We start from the raw sequence: 19,302 nt of genomic DNA on the forward strand, positions 1-19,302 counted from the left end.
AATAATTGATTAAAACAGGTGGAACAAAGCATAGAGTAAGAATCATTAAATAATATTAATTTAGGATTATCTCTGAGCATGTATAAAGTATGTGCCAAAATATACAATACTGAAATGAAAAGATGAACAAAATTACATTATTGTTATCTGTGAGTTTATTTTTCCTCAAACGGAATTAACAAACATACTTGCACACTATGAGCGTGTTGATTTGCCATAGTATACGTAATGTAAGTGGTCAAAGTGTGCACCGCCTCACTGTAGACAGTGTTCATATCGTTCACGCAGTTTCTTAAACATATCCTGAAATAAAGGTTGCTGCAGACTCCAGCAAAATAGATGAATTTCTCACGTAATGCAGGCACAGTTCTTGATGTATTTTCACAGTTGAACACACTTTTAACATCCCCACAAGTAGGTATCAGGTGGTGTAAGATCGGGGAAATGGGATTGGTATGTGGAGTCAGTACCACGTAACAGGATTCGCCCTGGAAAATTTTCCAGCAGCATGGCTAGAGATGTTCGAGTGGTACGTCTGGTCGCCCCGTCCTGTTGATATCACTGTATATTCATATGAATGTCCCTTGCACGACAGAACCCTCTCAAATCCTAAAGAAATGGCTCGATCACTTATTAAACCGTCTTATTAAACTTTTCTTGAAGTTCTTCTTTCTTTTTCAAAGTCGTTCCAACTTCACGGCCGCTTCCGTATGAGCGGAAATAATGCTCAACCTACAAATACTTTTTCCTCCGTCGAGAGACCCATTTCCAACAACAACTGCACAATACAGCTTCCTTTTCACTACTGCGAACACGTGTAGCTGATGCTATGGCTCGTCGACAAACGCACGCGCGAGTTTCAGTACTGTATATTTCAGCTCATGCTGTATTTGAAATCATGCCACTAATTATAATGCATTAATGACCATATGCAAGATCGGAAATTCATATTTTTCAATAAACGAAAGGCCTAGCAGTCAGTGAAAGATGACTCGCAGTCAGTGAGAACTATACCTATTTCACACTTTTTCCCCCATAGAGATTTTAATGATTAATCTTTATGTTGATATTCGATGGATTCTGTAATTATTTTAAGTGTAGTTTTCCTCAATAGAGAGTAAATTTGTGAGTGGAAAATGTAAATTTTTCATTTAAGTTAAAAACGTTACATTTCAGGACGAATTGTATAGTTTGTATGTAAAAAAGAATTTGCGAAATGGATAATAAAAATTAATCAAATATCTACTCAAAATTCGAAAGAAACTTTAAAACTTTAATTCTACATTCATAAGTCATTTTTTTTAATTTCCTTGTACCGTTGCTCTATAAATTTAAGAAGCAGGCATAATTAACTAATTAAGCAAAAAGTTAATAGTTAATTAATCAAAATGTTAAAAAAAGCAAAGTTTTGCAGCCTTTAGTTTTTTGCGTTTAAATTTATATTTTCCCAAAAAAATTCTTTTTTATCCATTTTTTTCATTTATAACTGATAAGAAAAGCGATAAAAGATGTTATCAAATGGAAATAATAAATGATTAATACAAAAATGAAAAAAAAATATTTTAGTTTATTAGTCATCACAATATATATATATATATATATATATATATATATATATATATATATAAAACAAAATAGCATAATAATATATAATATATATAATATATAAAACAAAAATAAATTCGAAAATTATTCGTGAATTCAAAAATTTCCGAAATTTAAATAATTAAGTGGAAATTATAATCTGTCGTATGCATACTCAAAAAATAAATCTTTTGCATTTTAAAAAATATGTTTATATATAAAAAAGAACCATAGGCAAAAAAATTAAAAACAGAATGTAAATTAACAAACAAATAAATCGTTTGCATTGCATTATCAGTTTGCATGAAAAAAATCCTGGTTATAAAAAAAAATGCCGCACAAATCCTAATTACGAATGAATAAACAATTTGGAATCTCAATGTATATCTAAGTAAAGAAAAACTCATGTTCTTTCTGTAACAATGTTCCTTAACTTCTCCTAAACAACTGAGTCGAAAGCAAGAAACTTTGCACATTAATTATTTAATGCAACAAAAAAATACTATCAACCTTTCAAACGGCAAAAAATTAAACATTCAATTAATTAAAAAATAACTGAAATTTTCGAAACAAATTATTACAGCATAAATTAAATTAAAAAATAAATACTAATTGAAGAGATAATATGATTTTGAATGCTGAACTACTATTTCTTTGTTTAAATTCTTTTAATATTTTTTGACTACAAATTCGATTTCCGTAAATTTTTTTTTAATTAATTTTATTCATCTCCATTTTAATAAAGTTTTCAGATACCTTTGTAAAGTAAGAATAATAAAACTTTTATAGAATTCTGGAAGAATAAGAAAGAAAAAATGTAACGAGATGATTTAAAATTTAAATTTAGATGCAACTATTTATTAAGTTTCTATTCATTCATTGTCTCAGTTATTTATATATTTTAAAAAATCATTCACTAAATTTTATTACTTATATAATTATATAACAAATATTTATTTGGAAAACATTAGCTACTAGAAGTTTCTTTATAAATCGTCTGGTTCACTTGACATTCTCATTTCAATTTAAAATCTTTGCAGATGATAAAAAAAGATTTATATATTATTATCATTAATAAAAAGCATTAAAAATATTAGACAAAAATATATTATAAATCATAACAATTCCGGTTATATCAGCTGGCATATAATATCATATTTTAAATTTAAATAGAAGAAATATAAGTAAAAATACAGATCTAAATAAAAAAAAATATGAATATTCCTATTATTATTAATAAAAAATGCAGCAAAAGAAACCTAATATCAACATTCGAAACGTTACCGCAGTATTCAAACTTACACCACTATGCCCGCAGTCCGGCAATTTCATCCCATCAAATCACAGTCCCATAATGTTTTTTTCTCCATGTGACATCTCGACAACAACCACTAATTGGGTCCGGAGGGGGACTAGCGTCTCCGGAGGACTCTTCAACTCTCCTGATGAGAGGAATTAGTCAAGAAGGAAAATACTTCCCCCTTTTAGCAGAAGAAAAGAACTCTTCGAATGATGCCAGGTTAATAGAGGGGAAAAAAGTGATTTTTTTTTAACAGGGAAAAATCAAGTAAATGGGGAAAACGTCTTCCTTTAATATATCTCTTTGTGGTTGGAAAAAGTGTCACAAATGAAAATATTAAAATAGAACAGTTTTCTTTTCTTTTTTCCCCTTCATAAAGAAAATGTTTCCTTTTCTAGTAAAAATGATTTCTGAAAAAAAAAAAAAACTGAGAAGGCAAAGTGATTTTTATAGAAAGAATTTTAAGAGTTAGGATAATGACACCTATGGGATATCTGCGTTATGTTACGAAGAATCAAAGTTGGAGGGAAATATTCTTTTGAAAACACACGTGTAGGAAATCGTTTGCAAATTTTTATCAGCTTGTTATGACTTTTATTCGTTTTGATAAAAATTCGTATTTTATTTATTTTCTACTATCGTCTGCAAATAAATTGATTTTTAACCAGTAAAAAATTTTTATTCTAGATATTTTTCCAATATAATTTGTCCTTCTCCTTAAAAACTTTTAGAAATCAGTTGAATAATATTTGGCAAATAAAAAAGAGCCATTCATACATATATTTTTAGATATAATTATTCGGTTGAAAATTATTTTTATTCTGGATATTTTTTCAAAAGAATTTGTCCAGATCCTAAAAAAATTTGAGAAATAAATTGCATACTATTTGGAAAGTAAAAAAGCCAATCATAGACATATTTTCAGATATAATTATTTCGTTTGATGCAAAAGTAATTACAGTTTTAGATAAAGATTTTTTTTTTTGCATAAATTCTATTAGCCATCCGGTTTTATACGATGTTAGTTATCTGACACGTTATTCTTAACTTTTGTGGAAATTTTGCATAGTTTTACTGAATTTTATTTGCATGGTGTAGGATATAATATGGTATAAGAAAGAGAAAATTTTCATAAAATGTATTGTTTTATCTTCACTAAGTGAAAAAAAAATGCTAGTAGTATAAAAAAATGTGTAGACCGTAGGATAATAACGTTTAATAAGACTTACTTGAGATATCTGTTTTACCAATTTCCTTTCTGCTGAACTTTTAAAAAAAATGAGCAATATTTCTGGCTATCAGTTTCAGTTAGTTATGGCTAAATAATTGTTATATCTAATTCATATTTTCATATTTCATTTCATGAGGCTAGAGAAAGGCTGTAAACTCATTTATTGGTCATTAAAAGGCATTTTTAAAAGCTTGTATTTTGCAAAATTGAGCATTTAAGATTAGGAAAAGATTGGAAAGATTAGGAAAATGTAACATATTATTTAAAAAGTTATTCGATGATAATGTTGTACGGTAAAACGAGTCTAAAACGCTGGGTAATGGGAAATTTAGTTTAGTTTTGTTATATTAACGTCCAGTTTTTAAAGTAAAATTAGGGCTATTTTGGGAAGAACCTCGTAATTTTGAGCTACGGTCAGATGACAAAGACGACAGCCCCTCCCCAAATTTCCACTCCACGCCAGCGGTAGGAAGATTGGTCCCGATGTATTCAACACGCACTAGACCCGCATATACGACGGTTTTTCGGTGGAATCGGGTCTCGAACCTGAAACCCTGCGGTTCTAACGCCAAGACCTTACCACCAGGCCACCGCGGCCGTGTAATGCGAAAAGATTCTTCATTCCAAAATATTCAGAAATCTTAAACTACAGGAAATATGAAAAAACATTCAAATAACGTCATTTGTAAAATCTGACAGCACATGGTGATAACAAATAGCTAAATAGAAAATAGTAATTTAGCTTTGCGTAAGCAGTGAAATTTTTCATGAAAATTATTATATAAGAGCCGCTCTTATATTATCTCCGAAAAAGGACATGGCATTATGTGGGAGTCACTAGAAAAACTTTTGATCTCGATTCCTAATAAAGATAGAGAAATAATTTTTAATGTACCAGAACCTTCAATTGTGTCGCCAAATCGCCAAATGGTAGCCAAGGTCTGGCACAATTGAAATATACATTTAGAACCCAATAAGAATATCTGTAAATATCTCTCAGCATGAAAATTTTTGTCTTTTGACAAGGCCGCGAATATCCCGAAGGCTCAAATTTTACGTTCAGAGTCTTGCACATGAGCTTTTTGTGCTTCTAAATCATTGCTTTACTTTTTTTCAATTACATCCACTCAAATGTACAGATTGACACACAATTTTTTTTTTTTTTTTGTCGTGTGCCTATATAAGAAAATTTTTTGCGCAGTATCTTCTGAGGGTAAAGACCCCTGAGCACCCGAGGGCCGAAATCTGACTTTTATCTCAAATGAAGAAAACACATACACATTCACTTGCACAACTCCCTTTCTCAGGGGGGGGTTCATTCACGTCACAGAGAGAACACAAGGAAGAGAACAACCATGCCCGAACCGGGACTCCAACCCAGGACACTCAGGTCACGGGGAAGACACACTACCCCCATGCCAGGACGCCGACACTGACAGACGATTAACCCCTTGATTAACTCTTCAAAATCTAATACATTTCTAATATTTAGACGCTAAATCTTTTTACCAAATGTTTTTAATCTAGTTTTGTTTAATTTTATTTAATCTTCATTTGAATTCGTATACAACCAGACAGATAGGATCTGAATAAGATTTCACTCAAGATTTGATAAATATCTACTCATTTGGAATTAAGTTGGAAACATATAGAGTAAATTTTACCCTTCTTAGCTCAATGCGTTTCTAAAGAATTCTGTTTTCACACAAACAGGCAATATCTCAAAAATATTTTTTTCGAATTCATAGACTTCTAAAACCTGAGAATTTTTCAAAATCTTGAATTCAAATTTTTTGACGATTATGATACTTTCTCTTTGCATACTTCGTAAGAGAGAAAGTAGCTGCGAAGTTAAATAAATTGATCGACGAAAAATGTTCTAATAGCCGAATCATTTAATGATCGTATTTCTCCAGGACAGAGAGTACGTTCATGTTTTGACATTCACAAACTTTTTTATAGTTTAGTTAAGAAATAAATATGATTCTATTGTTACGAAATTTCCGGGGATTCATTTGGATAGTGGGAGTTATATGGTGTGAAGAACACTCAATCAGCAGGCGGCAGTAGAAAATGAAACAACAACGTTTATTTACACGAAGACACACTGGACAGCACAAAGACGACAACTATATACAGAACAGAATACGATTATCTTCAGCCGAGACGTTCAGCATACAACAGCATACACAGCAGCATACAACAGTATACACAGCAGCTCGACTCCGTCGCTGCTCCGCTAGTCCCTGGAAGGCCAGTTCTTCACTCTGTCGCTTCCGACTACAACTCTCCGATCTGGTTCACGACGACAACTACTCTTTCGCTTCCGACTACTCTTCGACTCCACTGGTTCGCAACCCAATTCACCACTGCCCGGAACAAGATTTGGGATTATGGAGCACCCGCCCGGCGAAGCCGGGGTATCTCCTTCTTAGTAGCATGTAGACTTGGCAGCGGATGTGCCTTGGACTGCGGCAATCTGGTGAGTGATCTTCTTCAGCGTCCGGTCTCCTGGTGGTAGCATGGGTGGTGGAGGGGGTGAGAGCTCTTGACCAATGGGGACGTCTCGTTCAGCCAGGTGTGGAAGAGGTGGGAGTAAACTAGTGCCCTGTGCAAAACCAGGGAAGTGTGCTGTAGTTAGCGGTTGAGAGGTTTAATGCTGTGTGGAATCTATTGTTCATTGATAGCCAATGGGGTACAGGTCTATTTTGGGTGGTTGTACAGGAATAAGTCAGTTGCTGTGTGTTCTGATTTACTGAGAGATGGTGCTATTTCTGGGTCTTTTAATTTTAATATCGGGGGAGTATTTGGTGATACTTTTGACTGCATCATTGTCATTGGTATCCATTTTGTTGAAAAAGTTAACAGACAATTTCTGCATTACTTCATGAAAGGATTTATAATTCAGGGCTTTATTAAGATCTGTCGTTCTCATATACCATTTAGCTTTACAGATACTCCTAATTATTCTATTCTATTGTTGTTGTATTATTTTGATATTGCTTTTCGCGGCATATCCCCAGACAGGGCATGCATACATGAGTACTGGACGCAAATAGGCTGTAAAAATAAGCAATTTCATGTCCCTATTCAGTTTGGAGTTTGGAGCTAGTAGGGGGTAGAATTTACGGGATAAAGCTCGGAACTTGTCTTTAATAGATAAGAAGTGTTTTTTCCCAAGTTAGTTTACAGTCAAGTATTAGTCCTAAATATTTAGCCTCCTGAGACCACGGCACTAGGCTGTTTTTAATTTTAACTTTGGGAAAGTTCGGTTGCTGCTGGCCCCTGTGAAACAGTACTGCTTCTGTTTTATTCGCATTTATTTCGATCTTCCACTTTTGGAACCAGTCATCTAAAATTTTAAGATGTCTATTGAGGGCGATGTGTACATAGTTTACGTTTTTATTTCTGGCTAGTATCGCTGTGTCGTCTGCGAATAAACATAGCATAGTGTCAAACTGTTTAGGCATGTCGTTTATGTACAGCGAGAAGAGTACTGGGCCTAACTTGGAGCCCTGTGGTACTCCTGCATTTATGAGTTTGGTGTCTGAGTATTCATGTTGTACCCTGACTTTAAAGGATCTGTCAGTGAGATAGGACTCTAAGATGTTAATCAGGTAGCCTGGAACCCGATTTTGAATCATCTTGTAAATTAATCCATCTATCCACACTCGATCAAATGCTTTTTGTATATCCAGGAAGACAGCAGCTGTCTTTTGTTTATTAGTAAATCCTTCTGTTATGTACTCTACTACTCTGACAAGTTGGTGTGTAGTGGAGAGATTAGGTCTAAAACCAAATTGCTCTGGGAGCAGGGTGTTGTTTTCTATTAGGTGTGTGTTCAGCCTCTTGAGTATGATACTTTCAGCAATTTTGCTTAAAGTTGAAAGTAGTGAAATTGGTCTATAGCTGGTTGGGTCTGTGGGGTCCTTTCCTGGCTTAAAAATAGGAACCACCGTTGCTGTCTTCCATCTTGTTGGGAAGTGGCCTACTTCCAAAATCTTTTGTATTAACAGGGTAAAAATCATGATAATGTTTAGTGGTAGTTTCTTAATAATTTTATTGGAGATGTTATCAATTCCGGGAGCTTTGTTTACATTAAGTTTTTGGATGTTTTCAATTATTTTAGCCGAATCATTTAATGATCGTATTTCTCCAGGACAGAGAGTACGTTCATGTTTTGACATTCACAAAATTTTTTATAGTTTAGTTAAGAAATAAATATGATTCTATTGTTACGAAATTTCCGGGGATTCATTTGGATAGTGGGAGTTATATGGTGTGAAGAACACTCAATCAGCAGGCGGCAGTAGAAAATGAAACAACAACGTTTATTTACACGAAGACACACTGGACAGCACAAAGACGACAACTATATACAGAACAGAACACGATTATCTTCAGCCGAGACGTTCAGCATACAACAGCATACACAGCAGCATACAACAGTATACACAGCAACTCGACTCCGTCGCTGCTCCGCTAGTCCCTGGAAGGCCAGTTCTTCACTCTGTCGCTTCCGACTACAACTCTCCGATCTGGTTCACGACGACAACTACTCTTTCGCTTCCGACTACTCTTCGACTCCACTGGTTCGCAACCCAATTCACCACTCGACTCACCACTGCCCGGAAGCTGCGGGTGCTTCCTTTTATAGGTCTCAGGAGGCGGGGCTAGAAGCCTCTCAACCAATCAGGAACGTTCGAGGCGTATCTCCGTTCCTACTGGACGGTTCGGAAAAATTCTCGATGTTTCGGGTATAATTCCCAAGCTCTGGGACCTCCTATGGAACCACCTATGCTGGGAAGCCGCATCACAGGTTCTTAACACTATTTTCTTATTTTACATGGAAACTATACAGATATTAAACAGACTCCTTTTTCCTTAACATTCAAATTTGGAACATAATCATTCGATTAAATATTTAATAAGCGAATAAAAATATTTGTTCATAATTTCATAAATCATTATAATTATTTGTTATAAATTTTGGAGTTATCAATCTAATATATGGGTCAAATTATTTTAGTACCAAATATTTAAAAATATCGCAAAACTTTAAATAGTATTATTAAAATGACTTTTTTGGTTAATTTTATGATGGTGTAAAAATCACTTTTTGTGTTATAATATTTTCGAAATTTATCGCAAAATAATGCCAAAATTTCACTTAATTTTTAACTAAATAAAATTCTTATTAAAATTTTGAAGTGTAGGCATCTACTATATAACTCAAAATTGTTTCTAGATATCTCAGAATTGCTCCGAAGTGCACATTCTCACCCGCATAGTATATATGTGTTAAGTTTGATAGTTCTATGTGGAACGGTCGGGCCTGCAGAGCGTCAACATTCATGCGCATTCATCTTTTGTAAATGCAGGCATCTGCTAGATAATTCAAGAAAAAATCAATCTAAATCATTAAAAATATCAAAATTTGAATTTAATTCAAATTTTAAATCTGATATTCAAAGGAAAAGGGTCCAAAACATAAGCTTGATTTTCTTCAATCTATTAAGAAGTTAAATAGAAAACGGACCTCACTCTTTAATTGACTTGTCCATCTGTCAAACGGGCAGCAAATTCCACGAAATTTTATAGCAAATTTCCAACAGTGTCTTATATGGTAAAATTAAAGCTATAAAGGTTTGATAGACGGTAAATGCCCAAAAAAAGGAAGAGTACTAATTTATGACTTTATTCCTAACCCAAAAGGAAAGCAGTCGCTTGGTGGTAAGGTCTCAGTTTCGGAACCGGAGGGTTTTAGGTTCGAGACCCGATTCCAAAGAAGAAACGCCGTGAAAGCGGGTCTGGTGTACGTTAAACGTCTTGGCCAAACGTCCTCCCGCTGGTATGGAGATTGTTGTGTCATCTCAGGCGTCGTCCTCGTCATCTGACCGTGGTTTAAAACTAATGGTCCGTCCCAAAATAGCCCTAGTGTTCCTTTGAAAGGAACGTTAATATAACTGAACTAAACTAACCCTAACCCAGAAATAAAAATAAGAAGATACTACCCATTGATAACCCACATTATATCAGGACATGGGCGATTTCCCACATATTTCCAAAGATTTCGAGAAATGCGGGGAAATAAATGCATCTTCGGTGGAATTGGGACTGTTTTAACATTATTTAAAGAAATGCATTGAAATATCTGAACTAAGAAAACATCTGACGATGGAAAATGATAACTTAAATACATATTACTGTACAAATGTCATCAGAAAAAATCTTAAAATACTGAAGAACGCGATGCTAAAACTTGTCAGTTTTTTTACCAGCTATTTGAAAATTTAAAAATGTTTTATTCTTTTGTTGTGGATCGAGAATTTGCAGGAATAGTGACAATTTTGTAGAGATTTTCTTAAAATGGCGGTTTGCTCCTCGTTTACTAGGTGTAAGAAAGGACCAAGAAGAAGGTCAGAGATTGACCACTTTATGACTGGGAGACACCCGCCTAGAAGAGGATGTTAGTTATGATGAAGGTATTATGTACGGATTATGATAAAGACTACAGTCAGCCACAACTAATCCTGTGGACACTGCTTCGTTCACTGATGATGGGATGGTCGGCTGTACACAAGAACAAGAAACATTTTATATGGTCTATGGTTTTCCAACATCTAGTCATAGAATTTCTGATTTTATTGAGTTCGTATGATTTTTGAAGGTGGTGGCAAGCAATTGCTTCATAAAGGATACTCAAAGTTTAAATGAATTATTCAATTTTCAGCCACAGTGCTTTGTCGCATTGTGGCTTTGGAACATATTTACAGTTGCTGCAAAAATTATAAACAGCATGTACTAAGAATTGTAAATGAACAAGAAGTGTAATGAATTAAATTTTGTGGAATTGGGATACGATTCTAAAGGCAGGGTTTTTTTTTTTTTTTTTTTTTTTTTTTTTTTACAATGGTGATTCCGTTCAACTTGTACTGGGACGACAATGGAACGAAATTATTCTGAATAGATCCAATATCTGTCCTCCAAGTTTTCAGGACACGTTATTATCTAAGAAAAATACTGCATGTAAACTGACTTGAGTTATGCATGCTATGATAAAAGTTTAACACACATAAAAACAATTATGTTTTTTTTTTTAAATATTGCAACTGATAGTCAAAATTATGTTGAATAAAAACATCATCTCATTCAGATAATAGTCTAAATTATTTATCAAGTTCATAATTTTCATTTAAAATATTCTGTGCAATTCTTATTTGAAATTGAAATTTTCTACCTAATATAAATGCATAAAAGAAACGAATATCAACTAAAAAAAAATGCTAATGAGTGAATAATTTTATTTAATTAAAAAAACATTATATTTAAAGAGAAATATGGCGTTTTGTAGATAAGCAAGTTCAGAATTTTATTAACAGTAAAAATTATCAATAAAAAGTTGAAGATTTCTTTGACATTTTTTATGAATTTTATGCAGCTGTCGAGGGGTTAAATTTTTATTTTTATATCCTGTACTTCTTACTTTTAATTTTAAAGAGAAAGAATATTTAAGAATTAATAAAGATTTGAATTATGAGGAATTTAACTATATGCTGAATGGAGAATGTTCTACTTGTTAATCTCTGTTAAACTAACTTTCTTAACAAAGTAAAACAACAATTCTTTTGTTCTTCCTCGGTCCTTGGAACTTCCGCAGACGTAACTCCCGACCAAAAAGGGATAATTGGCCTCATTCCATCAGCAATACCACCAACAAATCTTACCACCCCGGACATAAAAGGGCCATAACTCCCCTCTTTTGATCTCCTTTTGTTCCGTGACTCGATTACATCCCTCTAGGGCGACTATAAATATCGGGTGTTATTTCACCGTCAAAATGTTCGAAATGTCACTCCAGGGGGTGGAGTTCGACACCTCATTCCACAAAACTCATCACCGTTCGCTCTTCAAAACGGCCCATTCCGTGGTCGGCTAAAGACGTCTTTTCAGAGTGGCTGTGGCATAATAGGGGCCCAGTAGCCAAATTACACGATGTAAGCTGTCCCCTGAGGGGCCCCGGGGGACCAGGGCGCGATCAAAATGGTCTTTCTCACTAAGTGGAGGAAATAAGTACGACGCGATAGAGGAATAGTGTCTGCTGTAGGTCTCCAGGGGTAGCCTGGCCTTCCTGAGGAGTTGGAAGTCCAATTTCAAGATATTTGTTCTGTTCGGACAATCTTTTGGTAAAATCTTTGTAATGAACGTGTTTTGGATAGCTTTAGCGTTGTGTTCGAAATTATATGAGATCACAAAATCGTATTTAAAAATGCATGGATAAATATCGACAAAAAATATGAGAAGATAGCAATGTGGATTATCACCATAAAGGCCGACATTAAGGTTATAATCAAGCATGTGTGAAATTTTTTAGTTATTCTTCAGATTTACTGTAAACTAGCGTATACTGTAGTCTTCTTTCTCATAGAAGTCTTTTGTGTAATAAAAATTAAATAATCTCTATTGATAATAAGGCGATAGGTGTGCATACGTCCATCTGTGTGTGTGTGTGTGTTGGCCTTCTACAAGAATGAGCATTGAGCATAGGAATACCAGATTTCATACACTTCGGAGATCGAGTGGATGAAGGTGGGTGAGAGTGTTATCACTCTATAGAAATGGGCATTGAACCTGGAGACACCAAATTTGGTACACATACTATGGGGACCTAATATTTCACTATACTGTACCAAGTAATATAGTATACTTTCACTCTATAGAAATAGACATTGAACCTAGACATACCAAATTTGGTACACATACTATGGTGACCGAATACTTTACTATACTGTACCAAGTAATATACTATACTTTCACTCCATAGAAATAGACATTGAACCTAGACATACCAAATATGGTGCACATACTATGGAGGCCGAATACTTTACTATACTGCACCAAGTAATATACTATATTTTCACTCTATAGAAATAGACATTGAACCTAGACATACCAAATTTGGTACACATACTATGGAGACCGAATACTTTACTATACTGTACCAAGTAATATACTATACTTTCACTCTATAGAAATGGACATTGAACTTAGAGATACCAAACTTGGTACACATACTATGGAGACATACCGAATACTTCACGATAATGTACCAAGTAATATACTGTAAAGTCTCGATCCAAAAACAGGTAGCGATATGATCAAATTTTTTTATTTACAGCTTTATTACATAAAAACAACTCTTTCTAATCTAGGTTAAATGAATGATGCTATTTACAACACGAAAATTACACAAGAATAGTTCCTCGAACCATTTCGAAGGAAACAACTTTACAAGAACAGCTAACAGGCGGTTGGCGTCTTAGGCTACTCCGGGGGTAGCTCTCGGAATCCACCGAATTTTCTTCGGGTGGAATTCTACGCAGAAGTCCGATTCACACGAAGCTTCTCCTCCTTGGTTCACACGAAGCTCCTCTCCCTGGTTCACACGAAGCTTCTCTCCGTCTTCTTCCGAAAAATCTCACCTTTTATTTTCCTCTCAGACTCCCTGTTACCCAATCACCGTTCAGAACAACCTGAATCGTCTCTGGTCGCCCGTGGGAAAATGTCCATTGATGATTCACCCTCCACCATGGGAAAAATGCAGGACATCTGGAGTGTTTGACACTGTCGCCTTTCGAAGACACGATTTATTTCCCTGGGAAACGCACGTGTGGTTCCTTATCTGGATTAGCACTAAATGGCCAGATGACCGTACTTAAAAGGAGGGTCTTCCATTTGGCAATCTGGAGGCACTTAACACTGTGGGAGTTTCGTTGATGAAGAATGGCCCGGAATGTACATTATCGAGTGTGGGAAAAAGGAATGTCACAGTGGTCACCCAGGAAGAAGCTGATTCATTACAACTCTCCCCCCCTTTGAAAGGGGACTTTTGTCCAGTCTTGGACGAAAGTCACTACTGGGTCGTGGAACCAACTATCCCTTCTTAGAGGCAATTATACAATACAAATACATTTTAAAAAACAATTTACATTAAAACACTATTTACACATTAAAATACCGTTTACACACTAAAATTTATCACTAGATTTTCCTTTTTTTAAAGGTTACAGCGGCTCAAACCATCAGCATTCTGGTGCTTACTGCCCGGTTTATGTGTGACAGTATAGTTGTATGGTTGTAAAGCCAATGACCATCTCATCAATCTAGGGTTGTTACCCGCATTGGTTTTTAGCCAAACTAACGGATTGTGGTCCGTGACAATAGTGAAGTGCTGGCCATCCAAGTAAAATTTAAGCTTCTTTATGGCGTATACTATACTAGCACACTCTTTTTCAGTAGTGCTATATTTCTTTTCCGCGTCTGAAAATTTCTTACTTAGATATAAAATAGGATGTTCCTTGCCTTCGGAATCTAATTGAGACATTACAACTCCCATCCCTACATCTGACGCATCAGTTTGGACTATAAATTTTTTTGTATAATCAGGGGCATGCAAGACGGGTTTTTTTGTCAAACTCATTTTTAATTCTTGGAATGCTTGTTCGCATTCGGGCGTCCATCTAATCTGCTCTTTCGTCATCCTACCTTTCAATGCGTTGGTTAAAGGTGCGGCTATGACAGAAAATTTTTCCACATAGTGTGCGTAATAACCCGCTAGCCCAAGGAAAGCTCGTATCTGAGTTTTTGTTTTGGGGGTAGGAAAATCTATCACTGCTTTGATTTTTGCTTCGGCTGGTGTTCGAACGCCATCTCCTACTATATGTCCTAAATATTTCGTCCGGCTCTGTGCTAGCTGACATTTTGATGGTTTCACGGTTAGATTTGCCGCTCCTATTCTTTTAAGAACCTCGTCAACATGTTTCAAGTGTTCTTCCCATGTCTCGGAATAGATCGCAATATCGTCTAAGTAAGGTACTGCATACTTCTCACAATTCCCTAATATCTCAGCCATCATCTTACTAAAAAAATATGGCGCATTCACCAATCCAAATGGCATTCTTAGAGGGAGATACGTCCCGAAATTAGTTACGAACGCTGCTAACCGACTTGCGTTCTTCGTCATTGGAATTTGCCAGTAGCCCTTCGCTAGATCTAGTACCGTAATAAATTTTGCGGCGGAGACTCTTTCTACTCGCTCTTCTAAATTGGGCAAGGGGAAGTACTCAGTTTTAATTACACTATTTAATTTTCGGTAATCAATACAAGGTCTTGGGGCCTTTCCCGGTGCCTCTACTAACAGCATTGGTGATGTATAGTCTGATTGTCCCATTTCAATTATTTTCAGATCTAACATCTGCTTTATTTCCGATTTCAAAATTTCGGCTTGGCGTTGTGATGTGCGATATGGCTTCGACCGAACCGGCTGATTACTGATCAGTTCTATATCGTGCTCAACTAGATGGGTTTTTCCCGGCTTATTTGAAAAAACTGTTTTATGTTTATGTAACAACTCTTTGAGTTCCCCAATCTGCTCCGTCGTTAACCTCTCTTCTAAGTTGCTACTTCGAGATATTTCCTCGAAATCGTACACGTTTACGTCTCCCGTCGGGTATGCGATCTCTAAATCATTTTCCGTCTCCACATTCACTTTTTCCTCGTGGAACACTAGATTCACCTCCGCCAATCTTTTATGGTAAGGTTTCAACAGATTAACGTGAAAAATTTGGGGCTTGGCCTCCTTTCCTGTCATTTTCACTATATAGTTCGTTTCCGACAATTGAGATTGAATTTCGCCTGGCCCTATCCACTGTACTGATAGTTTATTCGGCATAGATGCTGCGAGCACCAACACTTGATCACCGGATTTATATTGGTGGACAGCATTTTTGTCATACCATAATTTTCTCTTATCTCGCGTCTCCAACATCCAGGTTACTGCTATATCCTGACAACGTCTCATGCGTTTTATTAAGTCGTACATGTATTTGGCTACCGCCGTTTCGTTTTCTTTCGGTGCTACCCAGTGCTCGTATAACAGCACTTCTGGAGTCCTTAGGTTTTTTCCGTGAACCAACTCAGCGGGGCTAAATCCTGTGCTCTCGTGAGTAACCGTTCTCAAAGCTAACAGAGTTGAGGGAAGATTTTTCTCCCAATCCTTTCCGGACTCTAAACATAGTACCTTTAGAAGTCGCTTAATGGTTTTGTGGAAACGCTCTACCGGGTTTGTCTGGGGATGCCGCACAGATGAATGAGTGACTTTTATTCCGAACTTATCAAAAAATTCTGTGGTTAAATAGCTAGTGAACGACGTACCCCAAGTAGAATGGGGAACGACGTTCCCCATTCTACTAAAAACGTTTAACATAGCATTTATCACTGTGATTGACGTAAGGTCTTCTATAGGGATTGCATCCGGATATTTTGAAGACATACACATCGCCGTTAACAAATATCGATTGTTTTTCTCACTAATGGGTAATGGTCCTACGCAATCAATATTTAATTTGCTAAAAATTTCCGATATAACGGGAACTAATTTGAGAGGGGCCTTTGTCTTCTCCCTTGGTTTACCGATTCGTTGACAAGGATCACACGAGCGAACGTAATTCTCGATATCCTTTACACAATTTGGCCAAAAATAATATTTTAGGGCCCTATCTTTCGTTTTAGTTACCCCCAGATGTGCCGACGTCGACTCGTGGCACATCTCTAATATTGCCGGTCTGAATTTTTTCGGCACAATTAATTGAGATCTCGGGTTTCCTAAATGATCTTTTGTTACCCTAAAAAACAATCCCTTTTCCTTTTTAAATCCCTCATGTCCTTTGTTAACGCGTTCCCTACATTCTTCCAAGGTTCCGCAGTCCATTTGAGCCTTTGAAAATTCTTCTTGAGTTATCTTGAACGGAGTGAATAAATCTTCAGCTCCTTCCCCTATCTCAATGGGTGGTAACGATTCTTCTCTCAGTTGCATTTCAGGTTCTATCTCATTCTTCCCTCCTGTCCCGCTTTCTATTCTCCTTGCTTTTCCATCCCCTTTCGCGTTTTCCCCCTTCTTTTGTGAACGAGTAGTGACAGCATTCACAGTGGCAATACTGATACGTTTGTTAAGTAACTCGGCCGTGGCGTTACTAAGAAGGTAAATTCCTTGATCGAGAGATGAATCAACAATAGCGGCCTTTGTGACGACCTCCCCGAACTCTGGGCTATTGAGCTTTACACGTGCCAGAGGCAAACACCTCAAATCTAAGTCCAATGGTTGTTTCACCCAAATTACCTCACCGGTAAAATCTGCATTACTGACGTAATTTCGTGTAACGATATCTACGCTGGCGCCTGAATCCCGGAGAATTTTAATTTCCGATCCGTTAACGGATCCTTCACTTATATAGGGAGCAAATAATTCATTTTCGTGCGCGCTTCCTACGTGATTTATCTGCTCTGTCGGTTGATTCCTTTTTAATTGAGGGCAGTTTGGCCTTAAATGCGTCGTAGACAGACATTCATAACATTGTAATTGTTTCCGCTGATCAAAATTGTCTCCCCTCCAATTCCTTTGTGGGGCTAAATTCCTCCACGATTTATTCTCATTGGGTTTAGCGTTTGCCATTCTTTCCGTCGCTTTATACTTCTCTTCTTTCTTAGGCGAAAACGGTCTGTTTCTCTCAACCATTTTTCTTTCGGGGAATTTTACAAAGTTGGATTTCGTCCGCACCGATTCGTAGTGGTCCAGTTTCTCGGCTAGAACAAAAGGATCCACGAACTCCGACCATACGTCTAGAAAATGGTCTCTTATCTGGCTCGGGACGCGTTTTTTTATCTGGTCGGTGATTAGCAATTTCTTTAGCCCGGTAAAATCCGTTACACCCGATCCCGAAAGCCAACCATCTAAGAAATGTTCCAGATCAAAAATTAATTCCTTCCACAATGCGTTCGGTTTTTTCTGATAGCTCACGAAACGCTGCCTATACGTCTCAGTTTTTATCTTAAATCGTTCCAGCAAAACTTGTTTAATATGCTCGTAATCCTGAGCTTTGTCTTCCGGTTCTTTCGCTATGATGTGAGCCAAATCTAACGGCAATAATGACAGTAGTTGAGAGACCCATTCAGCCTCGTCAATCTCGGCGGTTTTTAATTGCCTCTCTAGTAATGTCAGATAAATTGACATATCAGTTTGGTTACTATCAAACTTAGGCATTAAATGCTTGATATCTCTTCGCGGTCTAGAATTTTCATTTCGGCTTGAATGTGAGCTATTAATTTCCGAGGAATTAGATATTCTTAAACGCTCCAACTCAAATTCCCGTTCGCGCTGCCTTTCAGCTTGTAATTCTGCCTCTACGCGCTCTTTCTCTGTTTTTCGTTCTTCCACTATAACTTCATATCTATCTTTTACGAAGTCAATATCTGGGAACTCTTTAATTTTCCTGATCAGATCTACTACTTTATTTGAGGGGTCAGTCTCGATCCCTAATTCTTCCGTCAGGGAAAATAAATCTATTTTTAACGCTCTGTTTAAGAAAGCCATTTCTTAATTTAATTCTACTTACAAACTGATTAGCTATCTTACTCTCAAAAAAAAAATTTAAGCTACACAAAACTCAACTGATTTTAAACACAAGGAACTCCTTTATGTATCAACACTACACATAAAACACAGTTGATTTATACAATACACAAAATAAATTCTATTAAATATTTTACCAGTTTTGAATAATTTACTGAAATCAGCAGATTTCTATTCAACTAATTACTGCAAACTGTCACACAATTTTTCATCTAATACACATTCGATAAAAGTCAAAGTTATCATTCATCGAATGCACTTGGTTCAGCCACTGAAACCTGTGGTTACATTTAGCATTTACAAGTTAATTAGCATCTACAATTTAACATTACTTCTATATTATTAACAGAACTTGTACATCAAAATTTTAATCTTTACAATTAGTCCCAACTAATTAAAAATTTCTTTACTGAATTGTTTAATAGCCAATTCTAAAATGCTACACTGAAATTTCAAATTTTACTTCAGTAATCGACAGTTACTTTTATAATAAATTTACTGCCTCTAGAGAAAGGAAAGTTAGGAAGCACTCACCGGTGTGCAGGAGACTCGGAACACTTCGTCGGTTGGTTGATACCAGGTTGGAGGTAGAGGGAATTCCAATCGAAGTTGAGTCCACTCGTCGAACTTGCAGCTGGAGAATTCCTTTCTAACTTGGGTCAGTACGCTCTTGCAGCTCAGCGATTCTTCCTCGCTTTGAGTTCCACTCGTCGATCTTGA

At 36.1% G+C, this 19,302-nt stretch overlaps 1 protein-coding gene across 1 annotated transcript; it reads right to left on the reverse strand.

Moving 5' to 3' along the window:
- Positions 1–14,172: 14,172 nt before the first annotated feature.
- LOC129956701 (uncharacterized) lies at positions 14,173–18,183 on the reverse strand. The gene has a single exon (XM_056068633.1). The coding sequence runs from the start codon at positions 18,181–18,183 to the stop codon at positions 14,173–14,175; it is 4,011 nt and encodes a 1,336-aa protein (XP_055924608.1).
- Between the last annotated feature and the right edge of the window lie 1,119 nt (positions 18,184–19,302).

This window comes from Argiope bruennichi, chromosome 11 (genome assembly GCF_947563725.1).
Source record: "Argiope bruennichi chromosome 11, qqArgBrue1.1, whole genome shotgun sequence".
NCBI lineage: Eukaryota > Metazoa > Arthropoda > Arachnida > Araneae > Araneidae > Argiope > Argiope bruennichi.